Genomic DNA, 11,128 nt, shown 5'->3' with positions numbered 1-11,128 from the left:
GTGTGTGTGTGTGTGTGTGTGTGTGTGTGAGGTAGGTAGTGTAGTTTATTGTGTGTGTGTATGTGTGCCCATGTGCATGCGACAATTCGGCTACCGCAGTATAAGCAGTATAAACTACAGTGTACGGTTTAAATCCTACCATCACCATGCCACAGTATAAACTACAGTGTACAGTTTAAATCCTACCATCACCATGCCATGCGTGACCGTTGCTGTATGTCTGTGTGTGTAGTGAGGAGCCCCAGTGAGTGTGTTATCTGTGGTGAAGATGGACCAGCGTGTGACTGTGTTCCGGGCCGGCCTGGTACTGGCGCTGGTGCTGGTGACAGCGGTGCCTCCAGGATGGTCCTGCCCCAGACCCTGCTCCTGCTACCAGGCCTCAGAGCTGCACTGTACCTTCCGTTCCCTCCTCTCCATCCCCCCGGGCCTGCCCAAACACTCACACCACATCAACCTGGGGTGAGGACACACACGCGCACGCACACACACACACACACATGCACGCACGCAAACACACACACACAGGCGCGCGCACACACACATTCTACTGGCTCTCCTTGGGTCGATTGATTTTTTGTCCTTTATCAAGGTTCAACAGCATCAGCAGGATCGGAGGAAGCTCATTGGCCGGCTTGGGGAGACTGGAGCTACTGATGCTTCACGGGAATGACCTTCGGGAGATTCCAGACGGAACATTCCGGGACCTGGTCAGCCTGCAGGTATAGGAACACTACGACTGTATTCCATTCAGGAGGGCTAATCCTTACACCCTGTGAAGTCACTTCCCTTAGTGAAAACTCTGTAGGGCCGTAGGGTGTTGGGTTTCAAGTAACGCTTGTTTGGAATGCCCTTCAGTGTGGTGTAGCCTATCCCTCAGGCAGACAGATGACAGCATTGACACCGGTCAGCGACCTCTGACTACATTGTATAGCAGATTTAGAAACAGGTGTTATTTTGATAAAATGACCACATATTGTGAATGCCCTACTTTCTTGCCTGAAAAACGATCAAAACTTAAGCAACATAATATTAACAGTCGTGAGAGACAAAATTGCAAAAACAGCTTATAGCCTGCTTCAAAATGCAGTCAACTGCCTGTTGTTGTCTTTTGAGGCCACTAAGAATGTTGTCGTTTGACGCCACAAAGAATTTTGACTGTTATGAAGGGAACTTTGAAGAGGCGACTTTTACACACTTTGGATTGGAATGCCCTTCAATATGGCAGCGGTGGGCATGGCCATGATTATGTTCACTTTGGAGTGAAGAGCCCTACGTTTTGGAATAAAGACTCACTAACCTGCAGCAGAACACCACATCTGTAATAAAAAAAACACTGATAGAGACAACATTGGACAGGGTCATTCGTCTTATTCAGTGCTAAGAGCTAATGTCACAGCGCATCAGAGTCACGTCCGTGTATGTGATGGATGTGTCCCACAGACGCCCTTCTCAGCCCCCTTCTCCCTGTTCTAACAAGGTCCTGAAGCTGAGCTACAACAAGCTACCTCAGATCAACGCCCACTCCTTCTCCGGCCTCTCCTCCCTGCTCCGCCTTCACTTGGACCACAACCACCTGCGGTTCGTCCACCCGCGAGCCCTGCTTCAGCTGCCCGCCCTCCGCCTGCTCCGCCTGCAGGGCAACCGGCTGCACCAGATCCACCCCCAGGCCCTCTGCACCCTCTCCCTGCTGCACACCTACTGCTTCTCCACCCTCAGGTACAGTAGTGTGCGCGTTCACGCATGCGGTCGGTGTGTAGGGTTACATAGGGGTCAAACTGTCAAGTTCGACCAAAAGTTTGGAGTGAGTTTGGATTTTTTTCACTTAGTCACAAGCACCCCACACCCCCCACCCCCTCCACCCCCGAGACAGCTCTAAGTCGCAAGCAGCCACCCCCGCAAAGGACGATTGGAACGCCAGATTAGCGTTCTTTCGAGTCATTTCAAAATAAAGGTCCCATAGCTATTGAACTGCTAGTAGTTCGCGGATGGTCATTTCTCCGCGTGAGAATTGTGAAGCATGGCGTGTGAGTGTGAGAAGAGTCTGAAATGCGTGTGTCTCACGCTCAGTGCGTGAGACTTGGCAGCCCTGTAGGGGAGTAAGGAATGATCTATATCTCCAGTCGTCTTACACTCTCTCTCTTCTCTCTCTCTCCCTTTCACCAGACACCTGGATGTGTCCAACAACAGTCTGAGCAGTCTGCCCCGGGACAGCCTGGTAACGGCGCCCCTGCTGGAGACTCTGGGACTGCAGGCCAACCCCTGGAGCTGTGACTGCCGCATGGCCTGGCTGCTGCCCTGGACCCTCAAACACCCTGGTCAGTCACAGTCTTATCATAGATCGACGTCTTATTGGTCCATCATATAACCAAGATGAAAGAGAATCACTTTTTTAGACAGATTTTTTCTGCCCCATCTCATTCTCTCCACACCTCTTTTGTCTCCTCTTGTCTCTCCTCTCCTCTTGGATATCTTTCCATCCCTCCCAGGCGTTCTGAGGTGCCCCGGAGGTCCACAGTGTCCTGTATGCGCCTCGCCCGATCAGATGAAGGGGCGTGGCCTACTCCAGCAGACCGACCTCTCCTGCGCCGCGCCTGTGATCTCTGCCCCCCGCCGAGACCCTCCCGCGGAAGAGGACCACAGCGAGGTCCGGCCAATCGAAGCCTGGAGAGATCCGCTGGGCCACGCCTCCCTGAGTCTGTCCGACGAACAGGGCAACCGCGTGGACCTGGGCTGCAACGTGACCGGCTCGGCGGAGACGCCCGGCCTAGTCCCCGCGGACCTCTCGTCCTCCTCCGCGTCCGTCTCCGTGTCTCTGTCCCTGTCGCTGGACTGCCCCGTGGAGAGGGGCAGCTACGAGAGGCTGTGGAGGCTGCTGGCCTACTACAGCGAGACGGCCGTGAGGCTGGACAGGGAGACCATGCTGAGCAACGCCCCCAAACTGGCGTACCGCTACCGGCAGGCCGCGGAGAGGGAGGGCTACTACCACACCGGGGTCAGGGCCTCCTTGGCGGCCGCGCCCCATTGGCTGATGCAGCCGTCCCTCAGTCTGCGGCTCAACAGAGCCCAGTCCAGCAGCCGCGCGGTCAGACTCCTCCTCAGCACCAGGGTGTCGGCGCATCCCGACCACGCCCCCCCGCCCGCCTCCGCGTCCTTGCCCTCCGCTCGCCCCTGGGTCCTCATCCCCGCTGACCACACCCCGGTGGCCCTGGTGGCGGTGGTGGGCCGCAGGGCGGAGCTAGCCTGCCCCGTCTTGGGTTCTGCAGAGCCCAGCCTGCAGTGGGTGTTCCCAGACGGATCCCGCTTGACCGTCCCCTCCCTCGGTCCGGACGGAAGGATCGAGGCGTCTGGCACCGGTCTGGTCCTGCACAGGGCGGAGCTCTCCGACGCCGGGTTGTACCATTGCGTGGCCCGGGCAGGGGGCGATGTGGATGTTCTTCCCGTGCGTCTGGCCGTGGAGGAGTCCTCTGCGCCTCCGCCGGGAGAGAGGGGTGGGCCCGCTGTGACGGGATTCGCTGGGGAGCCTGTCAGCTTGACATGTGAGGCCTCTGGTTCGCCGGCGGCGGAGGTGAGCTGGGTGTTACCCGACGGCCGCGTGGTGGGCCGGGGCACGGCCTCGGGAGGGTCGCACCCTCCGCCGGTGTCTGTTCTGGGGGACGGGAGCTTGTCTCTCCGCCTCCCGGGCGTGAGTGACGCAGGTCAGTACCGCTGCGTGGCGGCCAATCAGCACGGCGCCGACGCCCTCTCCACCAGCCTGACTCTGTCCCAGCGCCAGGCCACGCCCCTGCAAGTCTATCCCAGGAGGCCTCAGGCGGCAGCCGGGGTGTCGACGAGAATAACAGCCCCGCTAGTGGGGGAGGGGTCTGGAGACGAGGAGGAGGAGGAGGAGGAGGAGGAGGAGAGAAACCCCCCCACCAATAGGAAGGATCCCAGACAATCTCTGACCCCACAGACCGGACGGAACCCCCTCGGAGCCCCTCGCAGGCGTGTTCAGGGTGGGATGGGAGAGACGGGGAGGGCGGGGCTCCCCACGGAGCGGAGGAGGAACATTCTGGAAGGCAGGCGACGGGTGAATATGGCCAAGCTCCAGATCGACCCCCAGAGGTGGGCTGACCTGCTGGCCAAGATACGCCTCAGGACCACCCCCAAAGCCACTCGGCCAACCGGGGAACCCGACGCCACCGGAGAACCTACAGCCCAGCCAATCAGCAGTCGTCCGTCCAGCGGCCTGCCAGTCAGTAGCCGGCCAGGAACAGGAAGGAGTGGAGTGTCTGGCTCAGCTGATAGCACAGAGGGCTCCTCGATAGACGACACCACACTGCGGGAGGAGGGTTTGCACGCTGTTCACACGCACACAGAGCCTGAGAAACAGACCGACAGCGACAGAGAGCTGCCGCCAGGAACCGATAGAGAAAGGGAGGTGTCTCTCTCCACCATCGGTTCTACTGTCATCGGCCCAGGCTCCAGAGAGGACGGACGGCAGAGCGGCAGTACAGATAGGACTGGAACGCAATATCGCAGACCGGGAACGCCCTCTGACTCTGTTCCCTCGCGACCCAGGAGGCCGTGGGAGGCCCGCAGAAGGCTGGGCCCGAGAAGACGCGTCAACCGACCTCGAGGACGTCCCGACCCCGGCCTGCCGGCGCCTGACCTCACCACCGCCAGGCCACAAGGTGGAGCCGCTATTGGACCGACCTCGGCGCCCGCCCCTAGAACCTCGCTGCCCTCAACCACTTGCACGGCGGCAGCAGCTCCTTATGCTCCTCCCCCTGTCCCTTTCTCCCCCACTGTCCGTCCCCCCGCCTCCTCGCCCCCCCTCCAAACACGCACAGACGGGATGCCTCAGTCAGCAAACACCGCTGCTCCAAGCCCCGACAGCACAGAGACAATACACACATTCACACACACACACACTCCTGCGCAGACAGTCACAGGCGAACACAGTGAGCGGACAGTGGACGCGTCCCCACTGTTTATTTACTCCTCCCCCCCAACAGGGCGACCCGGTCATAGTGAGCCCAGGGTGGAGCAGGGCCACCCCGTCTTCAGCCCAGACAAACAAGAGGACCTAACAGCCTCCAGGGAACCCGGCGCAGAACCCAGCACTGAACCTAGCACGGAACCCACAACAGAATCTGCCACAGAACCCACACCAGATCCTGATATAGAACCTACCTCAGAATCAACTGCAAAACCCACCACAGAATCCACTGAAGAGCCCATAACAGATCCTAAAACAGAAGTCACAGCAGAACCGACAGCAGAACTGTCCACAGAACCCGCCACAGAAGCCACCGCAGAACCAACAGCAGAACTGTCCACAGAACCCGCCACAGAAGCCACTGCAGAACCGACAGCAGAACTGTCCACAGAACCCGCCACAAAACCCACAACAGAATCCACAGCGGAACCTACTATAGAACCCATCACATCAAGGGGTTCTACTGTTGCCCCAGTCCATGCTACTTCTACTACTACTCCTACTCCTCCTCCTCCTCCTCCTCCTCCTCCTCCTCCTCCTCCTACTACTACTACTACTACTACTACTACTACTACTACTACTACTCCTCCTCCTCCTCCTCCTCCTCCTACTACCACCACCACTGCTACTATTACTACTGCTACTCGTAGTAGTCCTTCTTCTACTACTAAAAGTATCATTACTTCCACTCCCATCACTACAACTCTTACACACACTTCTCCTACCACCACCACCACTAAACCAGACTCCAGGGAGAAGCCTATTCCTGGACTACTAGACCCAAGAGGGAGGCCTTATCCTGGGGTCACAGAGCGGGACAGACTCCCACCGGTCTGGAGGAACCCAGGAGCGAACTCCATCCCTGACTCCCACAGCAGCCGCCCGAGACCCCCCTCCTCCCCCTCCCTGCCCGTCCCCCCAGGGCGGCGGCCAGAGCCCCAGACCCCCGTGATGAGAGCCAGGCCTCGTATCGCTCCGCCCCACCTCCGCTCCATGTCCGTCCCAGCAGAGAGCACAGCTCTGCTGCCCTGCACTGCTACCGGGGAGCCCACGCCCACAGTCACCTGGACCAAGATTTCCACAGGTACACACACACACACACACACACACACACATGTGCATGTTTTTTGAATGTGATGCATTTGTTAGTATCCTCCTTCTCCTTTCAAACGAGACATTCTGCTATTGCTGGATCAGATGGGAACCAGAAAATAGGAGACCTATTCAATGTACTGTACTGTTGACCTCATACTGTATCGATTGTCTCACTCTGTCCCTCCCTGCCCGGCCCTTCCTTCCATTCCTTCCTCATTTCTCTTTCTCTCTCTCAGGAGCAGTGATGTCACTGGGCGCCACCGCCCAGCGCTTCGAGGTGCTGCCAAACGGAACCTTCGTCATCAAGAATGTGCAGCTGCAGGACAGGGGGACGTATATCTGCACTGGACACAACGCGCTGGGCCGGGACAGGATGCTGCTGACCCTGGAGGTGTGGACCCGCCCGCCGCGCATGCAGCTGGCCGGTCATCGCGACGTGACGGCGCACCAGGGGGGAGAGGCGGAGCTGGAATGCCGGGCCGAGGGAGTCCCCGCCCCCCTCCTGTCCTGGGTGCTGCCCGACCGCTCCGTCCTGAACTCCGACCCCGGCTCCGCCCCGAGGAGGGTGCACCAGTGGGCCGACGGAACCCTGCGCATCTCGGCAGTGTCACCCGGCGACAGGGGAGCGTACCGCTGCGTGGCGTCCAACACTGCGGGCGTGGCAAGCGCGTCGGTCCGCCTGCATGTGTCATCGCTGCCGCCGGTCATCCTGCAGGCCCGGGAGGAGCGGGTGGAGCTGCCCGTCGGCCGACCCCTCTACGGCCACTGTTCCGCCCGGGGAGCCCCGCCCCCCGCCGTGCGTTGGCGAGTCCCCGACGGCACCCTGGTGCGTCCGTCCCAATTCCTCCGAGGGAACGTGTTTGTCTTCCCCAACGGGACCCTGCTCATACGCAGCCTCGCGCCGGAGGACGCTGGGAGCTACGAGTGCATGGCCAGCAACGCGGTGGGAGGGGCTAAGAGGATGGTCAGGGTAGGGGTGGTTGTGGGTAGCGTCACCCCCAGTGGCTCCGCCCCCCTCTCCCCTGCCTCTCCCATCGACGACGCCAGAATACGCCCCGCCTCCCCCCTCTTCCCTTCCTCGCCCCTCCAGCCCTTCTCCCCTCTCTCCCCCTCCCCCCCCCCGGTCCCCCTCATCGTCCCTCTCCCCTTCCCCGCCCGTCTCTCCTACCTCACCCCTCCTCAACGATACGAGAGTCTCCGCCTCCTCCCCACTCTCTCCTACCTCCCCCCTCAACAGCACTGGACTCTCCCCCCTCCTCCCCTCCCCCCCCCCCCTTAGTAAAGCCAGGATCAGCACCGCCTCACCCCCTAGTGGCGCAGTCACATACGGCAGCTCTCTGCTCATTCACTGCTCCGCCGCTGGCAATCCACAGCCCACTGTCATCTGGCGAACCCCCAGCAAGAAACTAGTCAGCACCAATTTCAGGTGAGAACCGCGTGTGTGGGTGTGTGTGCGTCTGTGTGTCTGTGCTGAGCCTTTATTGTACACAGGCTAATCTGCCCCTCTGCTTTCCAGCTTCGACAGGCGGATCCAGGTCTTCGCTAATGGCAGTCTGTCCATCCAGGCGGTCACAGAGAAGGACGGCGGGGACTATCTCTGTGTGGCGCGCAACAAGATGGGCGATGACTACAGGCTGCTGAGGATCGCCGTGGTGACCAAGCCGGCCAAAATCGAGCCCAAGCAGCCGCCCAATCAGAAGGTCTCATACGGCCAGGCCCTGAAGGTGGACTGCCTGGCGTCGGGTCAGCCGGACCCTGCTGTGAGATGGAGTCTGCCGGATGGAACCATGGTGAACAGCGTGTTGCAGGGGGGCGACAGAGGGGGACGCGCGCGACGGCTGGTGGTGTTCGGTAATGGGACCCTGTTTCTGTCCGCAGTGGGGATGGGGGAGGAGGGGGAGTACACCTGCTACGCTGAGAACCAGGGGGGGACGGACCAGATGCGGGTCAGGGTGAGAGTTTTGGCCTCCGCCCCCTCTTTCCCCGGCCACGGCGGCTACGAGGTCATCAGGGTGCGACCCGGAGGTGCGGTGGCTCTGCGCTGCGCGGCCCAAGGAGAGCCCTCCCCCACCGTCACGTGGCTCTCCCCTACCGGTCACGTGATCCCGCCGGACTCTGGGTCGGAGCGCGTTATGGTGGCGCCGGATGGGTCGCTGGTGATCCAGGGGGCCCGGGGGACAGACAGGGGGAACTACACCTGCAGAGCCAGCAACGCAGCCGGGGAGAGGAGCATGGTAGTGGGGCTAGAGGTAGAGGCCTCTCCCCCGACCTTCACCGGGCCTAGCAGCGCCGGTGCCCTTGGGAGGGTAGCTGACAGTAGCAGAGTTACGGGAGGGCTTATCAGGGCAGGAAGTGGGGTTGTTAGCGGAGATGTAAGTGAGGGTAATAGTCCAGATGTTACTAGTGGGGCCAGTGTGAACAGGGGTTCAGTTACTAATGGGCTCAGCGGCTCTGGCAACACCGTGTTCGATGCTGTGACGTCGGTCAGGCAGAGAGCGGTGATTGGCCAGACCGTGCTCCTGCCCTGCCCGTACCACGGCTCCCCGCCTCCCCCCCGGCTGGCGTGGCTGCTTCCCGGTAACGGGGTCCTGCCAGCGCCATACTACGGCAGCAGGCTGACGGTGCACCGGAACGGCTCTCTGGAGCTGCGGGGGGTGAGGGGGGCCGACGCCGGTACGCTGGTGTGTGTGGCGCGCGGGGAGGGGGGCGAGGCCAGGCTGCAGGTGCACCTGGAGGTGGTGGAGAGCCGGGAGACGGCCGCGTACAGGGGGCCGGGCCCGCCGCCGGAGAGACCTGCGCCCGGGGTCCCGGTCTTACCGTGGAGACCAACATACAGAGGTCCAGTCCTACCAGAGAGCCCAGTACTAGGAGGACCAGTCCTACCAGAGAGACCTGCACTAGGAGGTCCAGTCCTACCAGAGAGACCTGCACTAGGAGGCCCAGTCCTACCAGAGAGACCTGAACTAGGACACCCAGTCCTACCAGAGAGACCTGAACTAGGACACCCACTCCTACCAGAGAGACCTGCACTAGGACACCCAGAGCGACCAGAGTCAACTCGTCCCAGAGGCCCAGTGTCAGAGCCAGGGAAGAAAGAGCAGCCGACAGCGGTCAGCAGCAGGTCAGCTCCTCTAGTGAGCATCGCCAACGGGGAGAGCCTCCGGCTGGCCTGCCCCCCCGCCCACGCCCCCCCCCCGGCTTCGCTCTCCTGGAAGCTGCCCGGCGGGTTGGTCCTGTCCCGGGGCGACTCAGGCGGATCCGGCCGGTATTCGGTCTCGCAGGACGGGACTCTGACGGTGCTGCAGGTGTCCGTGTACGACCGCGGCTCTTACTCCTGCCGCTCGGCCAATCGGAACGCCTCATCCGTCCTGACCGTCCCGGTCATAGTCATTGCCTACCCGCCCCGCATAACCTCGGGCCCCGCCCCCCTCACCTACACGCGGCCGGGGGCGGCGGTGCAGCTCACCTGCCTCGCCATAGCGACGCCCCGGGCGGCCGTGACCTGGGAGATGCCTGACCGGTCGCAGCTCCAGGTGACGGGTCAGGCCCGTGTCTATGGCAACCGGTACCTGACTCCCCAGGGTTCTCTGGTGATCCAGAACCCCAGCAGCCGAGACACCGGGTTCTACCGATGTACGGCACGGAACGTCATAGGGATGGACACCAAGGCCACCTACCTGCACGTCATCTAACACACACATGCACGCACACACACACGCATACACACACGCGCATACACACACACGCATACACACGCACGCGCGCACACACAAGCACGTGTAACCTATATATCTTTCATGCAGACTATCTCCTTCATGCCCATGAAAACTGCAAAGTTAAGTGCAGAAAATACTGTTAATCCAAAGACAGACTGAAGTGTTGATTAAAAAAGTATCTTATTGTAAACCCAGGAAAGAAAGGTCCCAGAGGACCGAGACAGGGTCAATACACAGTTCAACCATTTGATCCTCTCCCAGAACTCACCTGATGGGGCTCTGATGTCTGTGTTCTTTGGTGAGATGGACGGGTGTGAATTTCTGTGTATGAAATGCTTCTGTTGGAATGGCTTCTTCACTCTTACAGCTACAGTACCGTACATGTCCTGTGTCCTGCTATTGCTGTTGTTTTGTTGTTGTTTTGTTGTTCGGTTGTTAGGTGCTCAGTTTTTATTACTTAACTGTACAGATGGTGCTCATCGCTCCTCTCAGATGATTTCAGGGAACCAAGCCAACTGCTAAAATGAATCATCATCCAGTACGGAATAACCTACTCCGTTCCATTCCACAAACCTTTATTTGTTAACAAACTGCACTGTATCTCTAAATTGATATTTCCCAAAAGTGCCAAGTTGTTTATTCAGAATTCCCAAAATATCCCAGAATTCTTTAGTTGCAGTGTGGCTATTCTCTGGTTAAATGTACCCCTGGGTGATAGTGCTATATAACCAAAATGGCACCCAAACCCAATTATTTACCATTAGTTGGAAAAATGGCAAAGTGAACAAAGACCAGCTTTTTGGTGCAGCTGGCGGCTCCCACACAGAGAGCTACAGTATAAAGTGTCTTCTCTTCCTAGGCCTATCAAGGACCCCTACATTCCTTGGTGCAATTAAGGGCCAGTCATATCTCAGTTCCAGCCCTCTAGTTCTCTCTCTAGGGGAACTACTCAGTCATGCAGCATATATATGTCTTATACTGTATGTGTAATGTAAACCTCATATTAACCAAGTCTTTGAAGTGTGCTATTTGCATTCATTACAGATTTTAATATGTGATTTCAATGCTCGCCCAAGCGTATAATAACACCATGAAATCTAGTACTGATCATGTTTTTATAAATACACCTTTGATGTTTTCATCCCTCTTAAATTATTTGTCTTGTAAAGTCCCTGATGTAAAGTGTTGATATTTTGTGTTCATTTGTTGAAGAGAGAGATTTCTGGTCTCTCAGTAGTATACAGTAAATGTTTCTTTATTTTCAGTTGCATCCTTTTATAAATAAAAGACAAAAGGAATTCAGTCTGAACATCTCAATGTGGTTTGTTGCTAGTTTGTT

The 11,128-nt window shown here is 58.6% G+C and overlaps 1 protein-coding gene across 1 annotated transcript; it reads left to right on the top strand.

The window, feature by feature from the left end:
• Positions 1–268: 268 nt before the first annotated feature.
• On the top strand, positions 269–9,765 carry mxra5b (matrix-remodelling associated 5b; the record flags this gene model as incomplete). Its single annotated transcript, XM_084442905.1, has 9 exons — positions 269–459; positions 590–719; positions 1,478–1,716; positions 2,164–2,315; positions 2,487–4,670; positions 5,790–6,062; positions 6,310–7,162; positions 7,353–7,499; positions 7,590–9,765. The coding sequence occupies 9 exons, from the start codon at positions 269–271 to the stop codon at positions 9,763–9,765; spliced, it is 6,345 nt and encodes a 2,114-aa protein (XP_084299031.1).
• Positions 9,766–11,128: the final 1,363 nt, after the last annotated feature.

Source organism: Borostomias antarcticus (assembly GCF_949987555.1).
Source record: "Borostomias antarcticus genome assembly, chromosome: 9".
Lineage (NCBI taxonomy): Eukaryota > Metazoa > Chordata > Actinopteri > Stomiiformes > Stomiidae > Borostomias > Borostomias antarcticus.
The sequence above is the reverse complement of the archived record's forward strand: the minus strand, read 5'-3'. Positions and strand labels throughout refer to the sequence as shown.